This window comes from Populus alba, chromosome 2, assembly GCF_005239225.2.
Source record: "Populus alba chromosome 2, ASM523922v2, whole genome shotgun sequence".
NCBI classification, from domain to species: Eukaryota; Viridiplantae; Streptophyta; class Magnoliopsida; order Malpighiales; family Salicaceae; genus Populus; species Populus alba.
The window spans coordinates 8,204,591-8,225,365 of NC_133285.1; the positions used below are offsets into that span (position 1 = coordinate 8,204,591).

Here is a 20,775-nt window from a genome sequence, read left to right on the forward strand (position 1 = left end):
TTCAATTGATTTAGTTGAGATTGTGCAATGCTAAATTCGCTGATCTCTGTAGCAGGTGGAATTTTCAAATTTCTTTATAATCTAGTCATTGTTTGTTTTATGGATTGGTCTTCAATACAGGATTGTCTATTGTATTGGTTTCTGGGATTTGTAGCAGATTTTAATCCCCTGCTTGGTTGCTTCTTGATGAAATAAATAAGAAAAGAATTTGAATCTTCTAGTTTATCTCTTTAATCAAGAAACTTGTATGCAACAATTAGGCCAAAACTCGACCTGATTTTGTTCTTCTTCAATGTTCAAAAAGTTTAAAATCTTCAAGGTTGCTGGAATGCAAGTTTGCATGGTAGAGAGTTCAAACTCTGGCATCCACAGAAAATGCAGGAAGCCATTTAAGCAAATAGCCGAGAAAGAACAATTATTCAATCAATGTTGATATTACTACTTGAGATCTTTCATATTTTCTCCGTTTGCCAAGGGTACTAAATTTCAAGAGAAAGAATTTGGAAAAACTAGTGCAGTTCAATGTCTTGTACCAAGGCATAATTTGTAACAAAGATAATCAAATCCAAAAATAGACTTTGAATACAATCCGGCAATAATATTCAACAACAAGAAAATTCAAAACAGTCCTGACAGCTTGAACAGATAGCAGTGCAAGAAACCATGATGTGCTGCTTCGTTTACGATTGTTCTTCTGACTTATCCTCAGCCGCAGCTGCTTCCTCTGTGTTTGACTCGGCCAGTTCAGGAGGTGGCGTGGAGGTTGATCTCTTATGTGTAGCTCCTGCGAGGACATGGCTATAGGTTCCCTTTTCCATGAAGAGCTGAGCAAAGTGGACCTTGCAGTAGAGGACTCCGTCAAGAGCTGCATAAGATGAGTGTGTGAGTGGACAGCCACCATGAGCACACCTGAAGCACGTCCTGTGGTAACATTCTCCCTCCATGGTAACCTATGTCATGAACGGTTGCAACACATGCTTATTCCAAATTATCATAAGCAAGACTGTTAAATAATACACTTATCAAAACTCTTAGATAGGTCCATGTCTATGATAGACAAGATGTATCTCAGAATAGTTTGTCATTCATATGATAAATGTGGAGGCATAGGACATAGATCTTTAAGACCTGTGTATTTATTCAAGTTTAGAGTTAGAAACAAACCTTCTCCAATGGGTACACTGTTTTGCCGCAAGTGGAGCATTTGTCTTGGGTTCCACAGAACACTGAAGAGAGCTTGCTTGGGGTCCTAGTCTGTAAAATACAGAGAAATTATAGTGGTATTATAAATCTTCAAAGAAAAGGATGCAGGATCTGAAAGCTGGAATGGATTTTGAAACATCCCAGAATAATTTCATTCATCAGGGTGGTTTCCAAAGGCCACCATAAATCAGTTTACGGGACATCCAAACACGCCCCAAGTATTTAAATTAGAGATACGATATATATGTATGACTATTATACCAGCTCATGAGTCCTCTCAGGCTTGCCTGCAAGAAAATGTCATAAAATTGTTAAATGTATATGGGAAAGAATTAAACAATGGCAACTCGTTGAAATACTGTAAGAGAATTGCATAAAAGACACGTGAGGAAAAGAATCACCTTTCTGAAAATTCTTGCTGAAATCGCCACCCTCCTTGAAAAGCTGCTCAAAATGAGTCTTGCAGTAGAGGACTCCATCCATGGATGAGTAGTTGCTCATCTGCCAAGCACAGAACAATTTTCAAATCAAGAACATTTTATTTATTTTTTATTGTGGAATATCATTTGTCACAAATCCAGATTAAGCCAAAACAATGGAAAGCAATGAATCACTATCCGGCGATTGACACCATTGTTGAATGCTGGCCTTCTGTTTTCCAAACCCAATTGATCTTAGCTAGCTTCTCGTGTATGAACATTACATGTATTTTAGCTATGTTATTGGCCTTCAATTAGAACCCGCTGCATGTTGTTTAAGATAATTCCCATTCTAATAACACTAAGATTATCAAGAAAAGCTATGGAAAGGGAAGATCAGAAAGGAAAACATACCACAAGAGTTCCTTTGCAATGGGAGCATTTGAAGCAGGATTTATGATAAGGCACTCCTTCAAGAGACATCATATCAACAACATAAACAGTCTTGTCACAAGCCTTGCACTTATCCAGGGTTCCAGTGAATGCCATTGCCTTCTTTCCTTAGCTCCTCTTTCCTTGTCTCTTCCAAAATGATCCTGGAAGTCAGGAAAGTATTTTTTACGTTCAAGTTGTCTGAGGATCCAAGAAATGTCCTAACAATAAAAGCACTCTGGGATTGTTGTTCGCTCCCTCCTCAGCACATGGAAATTAAACAAAGAAGTCTTTTTTTTGTCAAAACAAAACTAACTTATATCACAATTTTTTGCCTTCTCGTGTAATGGTGTCAACTGCTTTGTGTTGAGCTGTATAAGATGGACGCGTGATTGGAGATCCCAAGCATTGTGAGATATAATTAGACTGCTAATTATGGATGTAAACCTGTTGGATTGGAGTAAAAAAAGGTCTGGTGCTCTGACTTTTTCTTGAGGAAAATTGTAAGGCACGCCAAACCAGACTGTTTAAATGAGGAAAATCTTTATTAAGAAAATGAAAAACCAACTGTTTTTTGTAATTTGCCTTGATTTATTTTTTAAGTTGAAGGATTAAGATACGCTATCAATTTGTCTAATGCACGCACCAAACCAGACTGTTTAAATGCTCTTCCAACCCCTTCTGTGGCCCTTAAGTGAATCAATGTTCCTAGTAAAGAGGCATTACAGCAGTCAGAAGTTCAAAAACCTCTGGAATTCTAACATTATCACAGGTTGGGATTGGTGGTCTGCTCTGCTCTGGGATTGTTCTCGTCACTTCAAGTGAATGGAATTCTTTTTTCTTTTTCAATTTCAAAGACCTGTAATTGAAGGGTTTTTTTTACAAAAAAAACCTAGTAATTAAGTTCAGGTTTTAAGATAGATACTAGCATGCATGCATATCTATGTGTGTACGCGCGCTCATGTAGATTAAGGGGCTTGACGGTATCTGACTTCAAACTTGAACATTCAGATTAGGATGACTGGTTGCTCTTCCACAGTTCCATCCACCATGTCTCAACTATCTTTTTATTGTCATCACGTTTTTATATATATATATATACACACACACACATGCTGTTTTGTACTTCGAATTTAGAAGGTAATTTGATCTTTAAGTTATATAACAGGCGACATGCTTTTCTTTATCTTTCCCATTCCAAGTATAAACAAGGTTTTAGAAACAGAAAAACTGGTAGACAGATACGAACTACATCATCAGGTGAACTGTTTATTTTATCTTATTTCGATTTGAGAATTGCAGTCTTTCAGAAATTCTTCGTAGAAATACAATTTACGAAACAGAATTACATTATGAATATGACGAATCAGTGCTGCTAAGTAGATTTTCTAAGATCATTTAATCATGTTTCATTACATTTCAGTATACTTGTTAACATGTAAAGGGGGCCACGGACGATTTACAAATCTATAGCAGAAGTATGTGCCCCAAGAGGTCAAACAACGCTTGGGGAATCAAGGATCACAATCATGGAAGCAACACAACTTTCTGACACAATATAAGATCTGAGATGGTCTTTCCATGCCGGTCGATCCTACGGGAGCAATTGACGCCGCCATCTAGAATGTTCCGGACCACAATATTCAAAGACTTGATTCCCTTGACTTCATAAATTTCTACATTAACATGTTCACTCACCCATTTGTCTCTCTTCATTGTGGAAACCGAGTCAGGAAATGAAGAGGTGTTTAGAAGAGTTGAGACAACTTCCTTCACCCACTGGGGTGTTATAATTAGCTTCAGCCTCTCAATATCAGAGGGGAAGTGCGGGATGATTGAAAAATTCATGTCATTTCCTTTGTCTCCAATCCTGCTATGAGCTACAGAATAAAGAGGAATCTTCTGGCCAGATGGAGCGGGAGAGGTCTCGATTACTGGTGAAGAACTTTTTGGATGAGGTGCTGATAAAGGGTCGTGCCAAATAGTGGTTTTCACTAAATTTCCAAGGTCAACTTCTTCCTTATTTGGACGCATTCCCTTCCAGCTCTTTACCCCAGTCCGCCAGAAAACACGTTCACGCTCAACCTGAAAGCTCAATAAACTTCTCATGTAAGAATATCTCCCAAAGCCGACAGAGAATTCAACCTACCTCGCAACATGGTCTGATTAAAAGACTTGCGAATTCAAGGTTGATTAAAGTCATATAAAAGGAGCAAACAAGAGGGTTCAATAGCTAAAGGGAGAGACAGGAACAGAACATAGTTATAACACTAAATTTGTAGTGGAGATGACAGATGAATTGCGGTCAGATTTCCACATGACTCCAGCAAGCGAAACTGAATTGGCTAGCACATCCTTTCAAGTAATGATATTAAACAGCGCATTGTTTCAGGTAAATATCAATTGCAGATAAAAGTTCAGAGGCAAAAGATGCACAGAAAGAGAGAGAGAGTACCAATTGCTTTCCGAGAATTATTTCTTTCTTGTGTCCAGTGCTGCAACAGTTACAAAACAAGAATGGTCACTTTCCAGCATTAAAAGGGATGCTAGGGAAGTAAGGAAAAGCTAATAAGTAGAATCTAAAAGTAATTTCCATGCAAATAAAGTCTTCAACCACACAAACTCTGTATAAAATGCGTCAAATGCATTTGACATCTTTCGCTTTCTTTGAGAAATAAAAATAAGCTATCAACAAATTCAAAACAGAAAGGTTTCCCACACACCAGTGCTGTTCTATCAGTTCTTTATTTCTTTTCTTTTTTCTATTTTCTTTTTTTACAAATGAAGATTTTTTTTTTTTAGTTACACTAATATTGTCTTCATGTAAAACATAACACTGTGCATAAAGTAGTCAAAATTTCATTTAGACAACTGTTGGTATTCCGTAAAATCCACACCCAGATGGGTTAAATCATTCCTAGGTTTAGAAATTTGACTAACTAATCCTAGAACCTTCTGACTTAATGATCAAATTACTTAAAAATTAAATTAGCTAGTGCAGAGGGCAAAAAAGGCTGACACTGAGAACAAGTACCCCTAATAACAAGATTGAGTTTTCCTTCTATTGGCTCATTCATCAAGATGAATATATAATGGTTAGTAACCAAGGCCTCATTAAAAAACTTCCTTAAGTGAGCAGCTTCTGATCTTAAAAACTACAAGAAGAACAAATTCAGAGGAAACTGACCTGACACCACCACCACCAGCTGGGCCATTTGTATATAAAGCTGTAAATTCTGTTTCAAATTGGACTGCATGCTCCTTCAACTCAAACAGTCCATCCATACGTAACCTTATATCTTCACAAGCACCACATGATATATTGTTATCATGAATGCTAACTGTCTTCAGGCTATCAAGTCCAATAATATATGAAGCAACATTACAGCTAACACCAGGAAATACTTCTTCCATCCATGACCTGACCTAATAAAATATGAGAGAATTATGTTACTTCACAGACTGTGAAAAGGGAAAATAAAGAGACTTCTATAAGCTGAACTAGTCTCCTCAAAAAAAAAAAAATCAGCATGATGATGGTCTTTGACAAATTTGGCAACAATTCAGTCATCACACTCTAGTTAACAGTGTGCTCACCAGATATTCAGCGGCTTTAGCACGTTTTACACACTCATACCCTCCATAAGATATCTCTCCCCATCCTTTCCATCCACAATCCTGATAAAAAGAAATCAAATAAAAAGAAGAAAGAAAGCAGCCAAAAACCAGGTGAATGCCCATTTGCTGACCAAGAAATGCTCAAGTACAAGCATATCATACAGCAATGATCAGCTCCAGATATAGTAACATAAATGAATGAATTATAGGATATCCAGTAACCATTCATAGTGGTTTTAACTGCATTGTCCTAAAGAAAACATAATTTCTCTGCTAGTCCTCCTACAAACTAATTTCCAGATCAATCAGTGAATATATCATTGTGACCATTGTTGGCAGTGACTGAAGAAATGCCTCTTACTTGCACACTCACATATGCACACAATAATACTATTTTTCATAAATATATGGTATCATTCAAGTGACTAGGACGTAAATAATTCAGACTGCAAATGTGAAACTGCACTATTCTCAGCAAAAGCTGAAACGAAAACAAAGTAGAAATTTGAGGCTGAACTAAAATGATTGTTACTTGTCAAAATCAATCCTTCTATTAATTTATGTTGTGCACAAATTAGAATCAAATGATGAATACAAAAGGCTACCTTTGGAATCAAGCGCAAGAGTTCATCCGGCACTGAATTAACAGATGGTTTAGCTCCAGCACAGAGAACTTTATGAGCTGACAGTGAGTGAAATGAAACATTCCTGAAATCAATTACCTGCATTTCAGTACAGCATTTCATCTTTCAGTTCTTCAATACTCTCACCTTTAGCAAGTTCTCAAATATGCACATCTAACTTACCACATCAGGGGTAATATAAGCACCTGGATCGCCAACCTCATAAAGAAGTTGTTGAGCACAAGTACTAAAATTTAACACCCCACCACTACCCTCTGCTTTTGCTACACAAAGGCTTCCATCGAAACTTATTTCTGCATAAGGAAGTGACAAGTCTAGGAGAGAAGGAAAAGAAATGTCTCGGTATTTATCACCTACAACAGAGCAAATTCAGAATATTACATCAATAGTATAAAATTTGACCAGTGGCTGCAGTTCACTCTTTATGACATATTATATCAATTCAGTACTGATCAAATAAAGCTAATCATGCTCACCTGGATGCATGAAGTATCCCCCTGTGAGTTGACAACCACACTCCAGTAGGTGGCCAGCCATAGATCCTTGTGCTAGCTCCTCTATGTCATTCCAATTCCAACCTAGTTCATAAACCTAATCATATATATACCAAAGTCAATCAGATTGCTTTCTGAAATGGAGTTAAAACTTAAACAACAGCAGATTTGACAAAACAAGAGCACCCGGGCTCTACATATGAGAGTAGCTGTAAATCATTGACTGGCACATAAGCAGCCAACCCATCAGCCGCATGGTAATCCAACAATCTAGCATTACAAATGAATACACAAATTGTCTGTGCTAGTATACTTCTTCCAGCAAAAGATGTCCGCTCAACCATACACTTGAATATCTTCATTTCCCTTGGCATTTAGTTAATGTACTTCAAAATATGCACCTCAACGTATAATCCTACTAGATGCTTAACATACCAATGACTAACATTTGGCCAAAAAAGGCCTCTTACAGTCATCCTTCTCAATGCAAAAATTTAGAAACATATAAAATGATGCAACAGTGTCGTGGAGATGCAGAAGAACTGATTTCATTAACTAAATTAGGAAAAGAAAAAATTACCAAGCTTCTTGAAGACATAGGGAGGAAGAGGAGGAGGAGGAGAAGTAAAAATATATCATACCATCGGAGCTAAAAACAAGGCAGCATCGGCAACCCGTGAAGTAATGACAACATCTGGTTGATATTTCTCCAAACATTCAACAATAGGAGCTGCTCCAAGATAAGTGCTAATACCCTTCAGAGATCACAGCCAAAAAATGAGTTATTGTTTTGACTAAGGAAAAAATTGATGAGAAATCAAGCTCCCCAAATTGGGCAAACAGATGTCAACATTTTCTTGTTCCTCAAATTTGTAATCAATCATACGAAAAGTTTACCCCCTTTACTTATATTCATGACCAGATTGAATTGCATACAAAACCAACAATAAAACTGCCCGTGTCAGTAACATGCAATGCCAACAGCAAATTAAGCATAAAAAGTAGAACAGGCTTGGATATACAAATATAAAAGCAAACAACAAGTACCGGATTCTTACACCTTCCATAATATAGGACTTCTTGGTCGACGATCCTGAACCTGAAAATGAAAACATTCTTACTTCATATCCACATCCATTGAGCATTTTTACAGTAACGAATGACGATATCACCAATACCTAATTTAGCAGAAGAAACCTCATGAGCCACAGCAACAGAAACGCCAAGCCCCAAACTACTAGCTAATTCTACAACCTTCTCTTGTGCACCAACCGGATCCACTAACAAGAAAACCAAATTTATTTAAGCAAAAAAACAAATAATGATAATAATAATAATCCAATATTTATTCAATCTATTTTAATTAATCCTCACTTGCACCCATATTGGTGATTATACAAGTCCCTCTTTCCACGGCCAAAGGCAGTAACAATCGCATCCAATCCGTAACTGCCCATAATTATTTGAAAAAGAAATCAAACTTAAAACAACAACATCACATCAATCAGAATGAGGGAGAGAGGTGACAATGCGTGAAGGAAACGTAACTGCGAGAATCATAACCGTCGCCACCAGAAATCATTATCTGATATCGATCAGCTAGAGTTCGCTCGGCTAAGCATTCAAGAACTATGTAGTTTAGCTCTTTGACTCTTTGGAGTAGTTTAAGCGCTGCGATTGGTCTGTCGCCGCCAAATCCTGCTCCGCAGCCTATGTACACCTTCTCTCTACGTTTTTTTGGTTTCTCTCTCTGCATTTATTTCAAATTTAAAACCGATTAGCTCCTTAATTTCATTGTCAGGCAATATAAAGTGAGAGGAGGAATGGGTTGCAGAAAGTAATTGATTGATTGATTAACTAACCAGTTTGATCACGCAATTGTAAATTTCATTCCCGTCTTGATCTTCTTCCATTGACAGATCCGGTAGTCAGCTACACACTAGTAATGCGTAGGTTCGTTTTGAAGAGAAGCAAAAATGGAACCGAATTGCAAAATTAAAATCGCAACTTGGCTGTCGTTTATAAGTAGCGTTATCATTGACAAGTTTTTTTTTAAAAAAAAAAAAAAAACAAAATTATTAATATATTAAAATAATATTTTTTTATTTTTAAAAATTTATTTTTAATTTTGTAACATCAAAATAATTTTTAAAAATTCAAAATTTTTTAAATATATAGTATTGTACTACCATCTTAAACACCACATCAACTATTTGAAAAAAAAAAAAAAACTCATCTTGTAGCTTTGTTTTTTATTTTTATTTTTATTTATTTCAATAATTAAACTTTATTTATTTTCAATTATATCTTTTATAATTATTTGGCATGGTTTTATTTGTTATTTTCTACATTGATTTATATATTTTAATGTGTTGGATTTGTCATTAAATATTTCTACATGGAATTAAAGATTAATTTTACAACAAGAAAAAAATTATATCATTTTTATAATTAAAATTAAAAATCAAGAATCAAAATTGAAAAATTAATTGATTTGCAGCAAGTTATGCTTTAATTGATCTAAAGCTACATATTCATTTATAGCAAGAAAATTTGAAAATAAACTAAAAGCAATGGTTTAATTTTAGTTCACCACTAGAGGATGTTGTATATGTAAGTTACATGTACAAGGGTGTTCAGGTAAATATAGGGGCCTAGATATGGAGGTGAATTTAGTGTTTTTAAACTTGCATGACTTTGATTTAATTTTAGGAATAGATTGACTGAATAATCATAGGCTTGGATGAATTGTTTTGCTAGAATAATAACCTTTTAGAAAGTAAGCGGTAAAATGGTGATTTTTAATAAAGAATAAAATATCCTATCAAATTATGTGATTTTAATTATGATAACTATAAAACTATTAAGAAAATAGTGTGTGACTTGCATACATAAGAGATGTTAAACAAGGTGGGATCAAGTTGAAAAATATTCTTATTGTAAAGTAGTTTCCAGACGTGTTTCCAAAAAAACTGTCATGATTGCCTCTGGAAATGAAAATTGAAATTTTCATTAATATACTTTATGGTACATTTCTTGTAGTCCGGTCACCTTATAAAATGATTCTTGTAGAGTTAGTTGATTGAAAATCCAACTACAAGAATTGTTGAACACGAGATTTTCTTGATTGGCTACGAGCTCAACCTAGCTTATTAGGCCTAAAAGTATATGACCTCATTTATTTTTATTGATTTTGAAATTTTTTTATTGATACCTTTTATATTATTTTTAAAATAATTTTAAAATTTATGTTTTAATTAATACTCATCTTCAATGATTTTTCTTTGACTTGTTTAGCTTTTTTTAATAGCGATTATTTTTTAATTATATTGAGTGTGTTTAAATTTTTAAGAGGTTAGTATAATTAATATGTATTTTTTATATTTTATATATACTAATTATTTTTTATAATATGTACAACCTTATATAATATATCTTATTTTATTTTATTTAATAAATTTTATATATGCAACGATTTCTATTACAAATTGATTTTAATAAATAAATTCATCAAACACAACTAGATAAATGACATGTGCTGTGATGTTAAATATCCCGAACTATCTTTGTCTCTTAATTTTTTCAATTATTGTCGTGGTTCTGATGGTCAATCCAGATCCAAGAGTTAAAATAATAAAAAAAATTAATTTGATATTTTTTCAAACTAAAATTTCTTTAAAATATATTTAATAACAAGCTCGTAAATATATCCAAATTTTTAGAAAGGAATAATGAAATGTTATTTTTTAAAAGTCAATTTATTTATATGTACTTCTTAAATATCTAAACGAGTTTTGCATGTCACTTTAAAATGTAAGGCACCAAACATTCATTCATTTTTGGTGTATAAATGAATAGTTGTAATGAACCAAGCATTTTTATTTATTATAAAACAATGGTTAACTTTATGAATTAAATGAACTATGTTAGTTCAAGAAATTTCTCCTCCATCCTTTATGTTCTTTTTAAATCTAAATAGTAAATAATTTGTCATACAAAAAGAATAAAAGTGAAATTCATTTTCAATTTGTATTAAAAGTCTCAACAAAATTCATTTTCAAATTGCATTAACAAATCAAATGAATTGGATGATTGTCCAATTCATTTGATTTGTTAATGCAATTTGTCATATTATTGTGCATAATGTTTTTTTAATACAAAAATAAAATATTATAAAAAAATAAATTAGAATTTTTATTTAGGTTACTTCAAGTATAATTAAAATTTATTACGTTACTTTAAGAATAATTTAAATGTTTTTATATAAAAACATAAAAATAATTTATAAAAAAATAAATTTAAATTTTTGTGTAGTTTATTTTAAAGATAGTTTAAATATATTTTTTTATAAAAAATAAAAAACAACTTATAGAAAACAATTAATTAGGATTTATGTTTAGGATGCTTTAAGGAGGCTAGTTTAGATTTTTTATAAAAAAATAAATTAGGATTTATATTTAGGTTATTAAGGATAATTTAAATGTTTTTTTAATAAAAATATTTTATAAAAAAATTAATTAGAATTTATGTTTAGAATAGTTTAGGTGTTTTTTTTATATAAAAAATAGGAAAAATTAAAAAAACTTAATTATAATTTTTGTTTAGGATACTTCTACAATAATTTAAATGTTTTTTTGTTTGTAAAAAAAAATAAAAGACATTTCTGAAAAGGAAAATTAATCAAAATTTATGTTTAGAATACTTAAAGGTAGTTTAAATATATATTTTTAATAATTTTTTAAAAAATCAAACAAATAATTAGGATACTTCAAGGTTCTTGTTTAAAATACTTTAAATGTTTTTTCTTATATAAAAAATAATAAAAAATTAATTAATATTTCGGTTTAGGATACTGGTATTTTAAATATTTTTTTATAACAAATAGAAAAATATAAAAAATTAATTAGGCATGATTGCCAGACTCAAGGTATATTGGGTTTGACTTGACTATAAGACCCAAAGTCTTGATTCTAAAATTATTGTCAGATCTAAGATACTTGAGGGTGTTTAAAAGTGTGATAGCAGTTAATTTTTAAAGTGTTTTTCATTCTAAAATATATTAAAATATATTTTTTTATTTTTTAAAAATTATCTATAACATTAGTACATTAAAATAATATAAAAAATATATTAATTTAAGGTAAAAAAAATTTAAAAAATATTTTTCAACCGCTCGTTCTTGCGTATTTAAATTATTTTTACATTCAAGCTTTACAATTAAAAAGAAAAATCCTCCGATTTTCGTAAAACAAAAGAAGGGCCATAAGCAAAGCAACAAAATATTTCAATAAAGGTGGTGGCGGAACACAATATTTAAGAACAAGGAGGGCTCCAAGTGCAAATAACAAACAATCTTGAAGCCCTAGAAGCCGTTTCCTCCTCCTCCCCCTTTTCTCGCCTTTCCATATAAAAAAAAACAGACACAGTACAATCGCCACGGATCATCCTATTCATTTCCTCTCTTTAGAATTCTAAAAACGAAACCATTCAATTTCTCTAAAATCACTCCATTCTCTCGTTTTTCCTCAGATCCGTACCATTCTGACCCTCGATTATACATCTCCTCCCAACGGAAACCCCACCTCTTCACTCCCTCACTGAACCAGTGATACCCTCCTTTTCCTCTCTAATTCACGATTTTACCCCGTCAGAGACCCTGGGTTTTCCTTTCTTCCTCAACGCTGTATAAATTTTCAACTTCCAACTAACAAAAGAAACCTCCAGTCTTTAATTCTTCGAACCAAAACGCTTCCGTTTGAATCTCATTGATCCTTGTAAGTATTTTTTTTCAACCGTCGCAATCTTGAAACCCTAGGCTCAGATCGTTCTTGTTTTCTAGTTTTCTGTACAAATTTCGGAATTTGAATCGGCGATTTAGTTTCCTAGTTAGGGTTAGGCTTCTATTTTGTGATGAACAACAACAATAGAGGAAGGTATCCGCCGGGGATCGGTGCCGGTAGAGGCGGAGGTATGAACGCGAACCCTAATTTTCAATCAAGGGTTCCGCAACAGCAGTATGTGCAGAGAAATTTCGGGCAAAATCATCACCAACAACAATACTATCAGCATCAACAGCATCACAATCAGCAACAACAGCAGCAGCAGTGGTTGAGGAGGAATCAGTTAACTGCTGCGGATTCGAGTGTTGATGAGGTCGAAAAGACTGTTCAGTCTGAGGCTGTTGACTCGAGGTCAGCCTTTATTCATTCAAATATTTACACGTGGATATTGATATTTTAATACTCTTTTGTGTGATTTTTCTTAAATAAATGTTAATGAGTCGCATGAGCTTTGCTATTGTTGGAAAAGAGTTGATTCTGGAGTATTCTAAGCATGTTGTAGGAGAAAGATTTGCACAGAGATTGTTTGCTATAAGCCTATAATTATAAGTTATCATAAAAGGACGAGGGGTAGGAAAGCCTTGGACTGGAGTCTGGATGTGAGCTTTGCTTGGCGTTTGGTGATTTGGTGTGATGGGCTGGTCGCATTTAATAAATTGCCACAGCTTGCCCTGAGAGACAGTGGTTGTTTACTTGTATGGCGATTATGAAGCAAACTTAACAAGTTTCCACTTCCTTACCCATGGGTTCACTTGGGGGATTCCAAAAGGAAAGTTCATGGGTTTTCTTACTGCCACAAGTGGTTTGATGGATGTATCTTGTTCCTGTTTGATTTAAATTTCAGTTTTTGAACTACCTCTGAAATAATTGATGCATCCTTTGGGTACTTTATTAGAGGTGTTGCAGTAGTTTGCTGCTTTTCAACCTTGTTCAAACTTGTTTGATCGTAATTTCGCTTTCAAATATTTTCATAACTTTGTTGTCTTTTTTAATCATATCTTGGTCCATTTTTAACACCATATGTGCTCCTGCTATAATGATTGCCCTGCTTGCTGCATGAGCAGAACGACCTTTTGTCTTAATAAGTAAAAGAAGACTTACTATTATCATTTTTGGATCAAGACTCCATTATGATTAAAAGTTTGTTTTGATAAAGATTATTCATCTAGAACACAATAGGTACCTTACTGGTTAAAATTTCTACATGGTAGCAGCTTGCTAATATTCAATGAGAAGTGCTTTTCACTAGTGATTTTACTGTAAGACTATTAATTTTCTGTTGACGTAGTTTTCTTAAAATCTACACATTAATAGAAAGTTTTCAAGGGTATTCTATTGTGAATTGAGATTTCTGAAATTTAAAATGTATCAGTAGCCGTTGTGGGAGTATTCAGTTTTTTTTTTAAAGTACTAATTTGATTACAAAATCTTGTTAAATGCCAGTCATCTGATGGATTTGAGACAAGGAAGTGACCATGCCATCAAAGTGAACCACAAAGATTTACTTGGCATTGTGATTGCTGTGCATGTTGCCCTCTATTTACAAAAATGGTCTAACATGAAAGAGCATCATCAGATCTTGGGCTTTAGTTGGGATTTCTAGATTTCTTACCCTGCGCTAGATGCATGGCACTAATCTATGCTTGTTCAAGTCCAATCCTTGATTTTTTGCAGCCATGCAATGCTTGTTGCAGGCTGAAGTCTTATTGTCTTTTATTTTTGGTTTGTTCTATCTAGTTCACAAGATTGGAAGGCAAAGCTAAAGATACCACCAGCAGATACACGATACAGAACTGAGGTAGGGCTTTTAATCAGATATTTACTTTCTCATGGTCATGGATGCTGTATTATTTTGTCACATGTATGTTAATTTGTACGCATAAATTTATTGTATTTGGAGCCATGACCAATATTTTTCTTCTCTCTTTTGGAGAGGAAGCATTGTGTGTTCAGCACCTGGCTGCATGGAAACTACAAATTATGTAAGATTGATTATGGAGTCTGACATTGACTCTGAATTAGGAGATTGATAACTAACCTAATGACAAGTGCGGGTCATGTAAGGTTAAAGTTAAAACTTGTACCCCATGGTTTGTTAACTGCACCCAGCATTCCTCTTGAGTAAATTGATGAGTTTGCTTAGGAAACTGCATCACTTGTTTACTCTCATATCATATTTTGAGTCATATCTTTTCCTTTCATGCATAAGCCATAGCAGAGGAATGTCCTTTACATGCACACTTCTGAACTTCAAACAATGATGTTTTAACCTTAGGTTGTCTTGTCGTAACAAGATAGCTCTGCACATGTAAAGAGCATTCATGTGACTTAAATATTGTATGGTGATGTTTGAAATGGTTTAATGTTGTAGTCTGGTAGATCCTTTATTTTCCTTCTAAAGATCTACTTTCAAAGAACGATGGAAGTACTGTCTCAAAAATGAGCTGGTGAACTTCATTAGTGAACTTTTTTAAAAGGGAATGACTATATGAATCTCATTTCACTATTTAAATGTCTTGCAGGATGTGACAGCCACAAAGGGGAATGATTTCGAGGACTATTTTCTGAAGCGCGAGTTGCTTATGGGAATATACGAGAAGGGTTTTGAAAGACCATCTCCTATTCAGGAAGAGAGCATACCAATTGCTCTTACTGGTAGCGATATTCTTGCTAGAGCTAAAAACGGGACAGGGAAAACAGCTGCATTTTGCGTCCCTGCCCTGGAAAAAATTGACCAAGACAACAATTTTATTCAAGGTCTGATATTTACAATCAATAAACTTCTTTATTCACTATGTACTTGCATGTTTATTATATAACGACCATTGAGATTATTTAGTTGCGTGATTGGACTATGAAAGCTTTACATCATGTAATCTTCTTTATTGTTGTTTGCATTGGGATAATTTCTGGTTGCCTCAAATTCAACCTGTCTTAATCTAGTATGGAAAGATGACTGTATGTATATGGTTTGTTGCTTTCATAACTAATAATTACTTCCAGTGGCTACCATGGCATTTAGGAGCATATTACTTTTAGGGTTTATGCATATGAATTGATAATAAATGAGAAGATAGGAATATAACAATTGTTCCACAAGGAGGTTGGGATGATGTTTTGAGTGTGAAGGAGTTCTGCTTTCCTTTTAATAGACAGCCATGATGTTTTTTTTTTCAAGCAATGTCAAACATGAGCTGATTATTTGTAAACAATTCACAAATAGCAGCCTTTCTTAGCTCTTGATTTTATTTGAAGTTATTTAAATTTAGTTGACTTATTAGTTCTGGATATATTTATGAAAATTGTATTTGATGACTTAATTTTGCATTTGTGTGCAGTTGTGATACTTGTGCCAACACGTGAGTTGGCTCTTCAGACATCACAGGTTTGTAAGGAGCTAGGGAAGCATTTGAAAATTCAAGTGATGGCCACCACTGGCGGTACGAGTCTAAAGGATGACATTATGCGTTTATATCAACCAGTCCATTTACTTGTCGGAACTCCAGGAAGAATACTTGATCTTGCAAAAAAGGGCGTGTGTGTTTTGAAAAACTGTTCAATGCTTGTTTTGGATGAGGTGAACTTCAACCCAGCTAGTCCTTAGTAATATCACTGCTTGATAGTTTTGTGTGATAACTGTTGTTCAACTTCTATTTCTTTTTAACTTTTAAAAGTTGTTGAAATAGGTATATTGATGAGTACAGGAGGCTGGTTTTGGTTTCTTAAAGAACAACGAGCTTTGTTTAGGTTTCTCAGTGTTCTGGCTGTCATGTATATATAGATAGATGGCAACTGAAACACTGAGCCAAAGCCTATCAAAACTGTTTATAGACAGATGACAGCTGTTTGGATTTATAGATAGATGACAACTGTTTGGATATGTATAAAATGGTTGAAGGATTGTTGTTGTTGGCTGTGTTAATTAGCATAGGACATACAAATAAATGCACAAATGATTTAATTGACTGTCTTAATATGTAAAAGAACTCTTAAAAGTTGGTTGAGATAATGTTATCTGGCTGTTTTTAATGCTCAATATACTTTTGAAGACTTTGAATTTTGGTGATGGTTGAGGGGATTTTTTTCTGTTTCAAGTTGGCTGAGATACTATTCTTCCCTGACTATTTGCGATGTAAATATATTTAAACTCAATCGGCCAACTTTATTTATTTATTTTGTGTTGGTTTAGTTCAGATTTTTTTTTTTGGCTAGAGAATGAAATTAGCATTGCAATTTGAAAATTGAGAGTGAGGGGAGAGAGACAATGAAATCGGGGTCTATTGTCTCTCTGCCTAGCGATCTTGTTGTTGAGGGAGAAGGAAGATGTGTTTGTTTGAGCTCTAGGAAGTAAATGCTCTAAAACATAAATGAAAAAAAACCTTTATTGCTGTTTTTCATTGTAAAAAATGATATATTTTGTCATAAAAAAATCTGTCCCAGTGCTGTGCTATACATATAAGCCGTGAACTATCTGGGGTCTTTTTGTTTTCCTCAAATGTTAGATGTGTGTGTATGTGCGCGCGTTCACTTGTAAAGTGCTGTTGGACCTTTAATTATATGATTGCTTATTCTTTTAATTTTCTACTAAGAAATTTTGCATTTGCTAGATGAAGGCTTCCAGCCACATACATGAATCTTCAAGTTCACCAATTGCTTGCAGTTTCTTACCTAATCTGAAATAATGTGCTTATCTAATTATTACAAGTGCTATGATTGAGTTTAATTTTTTGATGGACAAGCTTCTGATTGTTTCTTGCTTCATGTTCCCCAGGCCGATAAACTTTTGTCTCCAGAGTTTCAACCTTCAATAGAGCAGCTTATTCGTTTTCTTCCTTCAAATCGTCAGATTTTGATGTTTTCGGCCACATTTCCTGTTACTGTTAAGGATTTTAAAGATAGATATCTAGAGAAGCCATATGTTATCAATCTTATGGATGAACTAACTCTCAAGGGTATTACACAATATTATGCTTTTGTTGAAGAACGACAGAAAGTCCATTGCCTGAACACTCTTTTCTCTAAGGTTTGATCTCAACTAAACAGTAATTATGATTCCTGGTTTCTTTTTGAATTTGATGCCATTGTGGTGTATATGCAGCTGCAAATAAACCAATCAATCATCTTTTGCAACTCAGTGAACCGGGTAGAATTACTGGCCAAGAAGATCACAGAACTTGGCTATTCATGTTTCTATATCCATGCAAAGATGTTACAGGACCATCGCAACAGAGTATTTCATGACTTCCGCAATGGTGCATGCAGGAATCTTGTCTGTACTGGTGTGTACTTGTGTTCATAGCACTCATGAATATCTTTTCTTTTTGCTAGTTGACTTTCATGACTTCCACCTTTTTCTACACGATGATGATGATGATGATCTATTACATTATACGAAACAAACTCGTAGTTTGTCTCTCCTAGTTGTAAGAGTGAAGCCAAACACAGTTAAAATTACAAGCATAGCCCTTAAATTGTTGAAGATATGAAAAAAAATTGATAAATAGGCAACATTGCCGGTACAATAGCTTCAAAAAAAATTTTAACAGATCAATTCTGATGTGTAGTTGTGTTGTGGTGATGTAGTGTCTAGAAACAAATAATTCTAAGAGAGGAGAAACTAGTTATCAAATTCAGGTTTAGAGGGTAATTAAGGAAACTTGTAGAGAGAGGAGAAAGAGGCAACAAAGGGAAAATAGCAGAACGGCTTATTTTGTAGTTGTAAATGTGGATTTTTTAACTGTGTTATTTGGACATAGCTGTTACTTTCAGCACAGTAAGAGAGCAAGTTTTCTAATTTCTGTGTAGATATCCTTTCTAGTTGAAGTAGTGGTAATGTGTGCTTTGCATATGCATTGATCAAGCCCTGATGATACACTATGCTTGTTGCAGATCTTTTTACCAGGGGTATAGACATCCAAGCAGTGAATGTTGTTATAAACTTTGACTTCCCCAAGAACTCAGAGACATACCTTCACAGGGTATGTTGAATGTGATATTTATCCAATCAACACCGTGGCAGACATTTTTATATTCTTATGTTTGTTTTGTATACTGTTTTCGTGAACATTATATCATTTTATACTCTTATTATTTTTATTGCCTTTTTGTTTGTTTCACTCAGGTTGGTCGATCAGGAAGGTTTGGACACCTTGGTTTAGCTGTGAATTTGATCACTTATGAGGACCGGTTTAACCTGTATGCATTTTTTCCTCTGCCTTCCACAGTTCCACTTGAACTTTGCATCTATTATTCAGGAGTTCCCTGACTTAGTTAATGTCTTCTTATTTTTCTGCAGGTATAGGATTGAGCAGGAACTTGGAACTGAAATTAAACAAATCCCTCCACATATTGATCAGGCAATATATTGCCAATAACCTGTGGTAGATGCCTCTCTTTGAATTCAACAATGGCGAGTAGCATCAGTGATTAGCAATGGTGAGTAACATCAGAAATGTTTGTTTTCATGATGATAAGATATAGATCAATTGACCCCATCTCTTAAGATCAATTGCAATCAATCTTGTTCTGATTCTATGATTTTTGCTTCAAAGAATGAAGAAGAGGAACATTGACTTTCATAGATCAACTTGAAATGAAACTGCATGCTAGAATATCAATTACAAAATTGATGCTTTTCTGTTAGAAACAGAAAGCAATAATTCTCTGGAATATGGTGTTAGTTAGGGTGTTGGATGGAATAATTAGATCTATGTTGACTATTGATTGGTGAGTTTACCAGATAAAGCTGAATTGGATTATGGTCCATTGTTTTTCCCACCCAATATACTCCATGTTTCAAAAGGGAAAGATCTTTTGTTATGAATTACAAGACTTGGTTACACATCCTTGATATTTTGTTTGATTAAGAATTGGTTAATATAGAATTTCATAAAAGTATTGGACCACCTCTTTTTGTATGATAACAATAAAATGTTTTGAATCTGTCGTGATGTTTCTTTGGACACTGGGAAATATCCCGCTACAGATTCATGTCACCTAACCTGAATGAGCTTTGATGTTCCAGGGTTCAAGCTGTCCAATTGAAGATGAAATAGCTCTGCATCCGAGGGAAACTTCTAAGAACTAAATATTAATTGTGGAAGGCTTATGATTGCTTTATGCATTTAATCCTGGAATGCTTTAGTTAGTTTCTGGATGGAGTTTTAACGGATTATGAAATCCCAGATACATAGATGCTTGGTCCAGCTCTGGTGTTGCGTTTGATTTCATTAATGCTCCGGTTTCATATTATCTGCTCTTAGTTTTCTCACTGTTGATGAAGAAATGAAGGCTGTACTTCATGGAGATAAGATCAGTTACTCCTCTCTTGCACTCTCTTCCGTTAATAAAGTCATTAATCTGGGAAATCCCCTGGAGCGTGTTTTTTTGTACTTGGTTCCTCTTTTTTTTTTTTTTTTTTGTCTTTGGGTTGTGAAAAGGTTTGATGTTTGCTCAATGTGACCAAGTTTCTTTCACAACATGAGACGCCTGGATTAAAATAATTTTGGATGCTGAACTGGGAAGCGAGTGGCTGCAATTATTTTTCATGAAAAGGTATTAAATTAATTTTTGGACAGTTTTGATGTTGCAGATATGAAAAACAGAAAAAAAAAATTAATTAAAATTATTAAAAAAAAACACCCTCTACCATTGTACACACCAATTTAGGGGGGGTGATATGCTTTTTTTCTTGCTCTCGTCTGAGGATGCGAGGAACCCTAAAGACTGAATTGAAAATTAAACTGGAGAATATTTTTGAAAGTGAAGACAGTATTTTCTACTATCATTTATGATGGAAGTAGAAATGTACGGGCAATTCAGATCTGCACCTATTTCCTTGGCAGGTTGCGTGTGTATGGCCCACGGTTTATTAAATGCAGGAACGAGAGGGGTTAAAAGTGATCTGTTAATCGCCGACATCATAACTGAAAGATTGATCACTTGAATACGAAAGCTTTCATGGTAAAACTGCTATTCTTGTTATAATTATAATTATTATAAAAAAAATAAAAATTAAAAGGAGTGGAAAACTACTGTAGCAGGAATTCATAATAAAAGGTTGATTTTTACATTTTGAAAACAAACCAAGTAACTAGTTGCCCGGTTAATATTGTTTTTTTATAGG

General features: G+C 33.9%; 3 protein-coding genes across 3 annotated transcripts; 1 reads left to right on the forward strand and 2 right to left on the reverse strand.

Annotated features, from left to right (window-relative positions):
• Nucleotides 1-266: 266 nt before the first annotated feature.
• On the reverse strand, nt 267-3,168 carry LOC118057745 (LIM domain-containing protein PLIM2b). The gene is made up of 5 exons (XM_035070418.2): nt 2,037-3,168; nt 1,605-1,704; nt 1,465-1,490; nt 1,165-1,254; nt 267-950 (listed from the first exon to the last, which is right to left on the reverse strand). The coding sequence occupies exons 1-5, from the start codon at nt 2,169-2,171 to the stop codon at nt 681-683; spliced, it is 621 nt and encodes a 206-aa protein (XP_034926309.1). The 5' UTR covers nt 2,172-3,168; the 3' UTR covers nt 267-680.
• A 245-nt stretch (nt 3,169-3,413) lies between these two features.
• Nucleotides 3,414-8,831, reverse strand: LOC118057746 (uncharacterized). The gene is made up of 13 exons (XM_035070419.2): nt 8,673-8,831; nt 8,359-8,560; nt 8,185-8,259; nt 7,989-8,090; nt 7,869-7,909; nt 7,452-7,565; nt 6,793-6,907; nt 6,479-6,669; nt 6,278-6,394; nt 5,652-5,732; nt 5,242-5,480; nt 4,510-4,549; nt 3,414-4,139 (listed from the first exon to the last, which is right to left on the reverse strand). Exons 1-13 carry the CDS (start codon nt 8,721-8,723, stop codon nt 3,582-3,584), a joined length of 1,926 nt encoding a protein of 641 aa, XP_034926310.1. The 5' UTR covers nt 8,724-8,831; the 3' UTR covers nt 3,414-3,581.
• Nucleotides 8,832-12,159: 3,328 nt separating this feature from the next.
• LOC118057747 (DEAD-box ATP-dependent RNA helicase 8) lies at nt 12,160-20,041 on the forward strand. The gene is made up of 10 exons (XM_035070420.2): nt 12,160-13,001; nt 14,388-14,448; nt 15,173-15,407; nt 15,989-16,227; nt 17,422-17,673; nt 17,749-17,929; nt 18,540-18,628; nt 18,772-18,845; nt 18,946-19,085; nt 19,675-20,041. Exons 1-9 carry the CDS (start codon nt 12,721-12,723, stop codon nt 19,022-19,024), a joined length of 1,491 nt encoding a protein of 496 aa, XP_034926311.1. The 5' UTR covers nt 12,160-12,720; the 3' UTR covers nt 19,025-19,085; nt 19,675-20,041.
• Nucleotides 20,042-20,775: the final 734 nt, after the last annotated feature.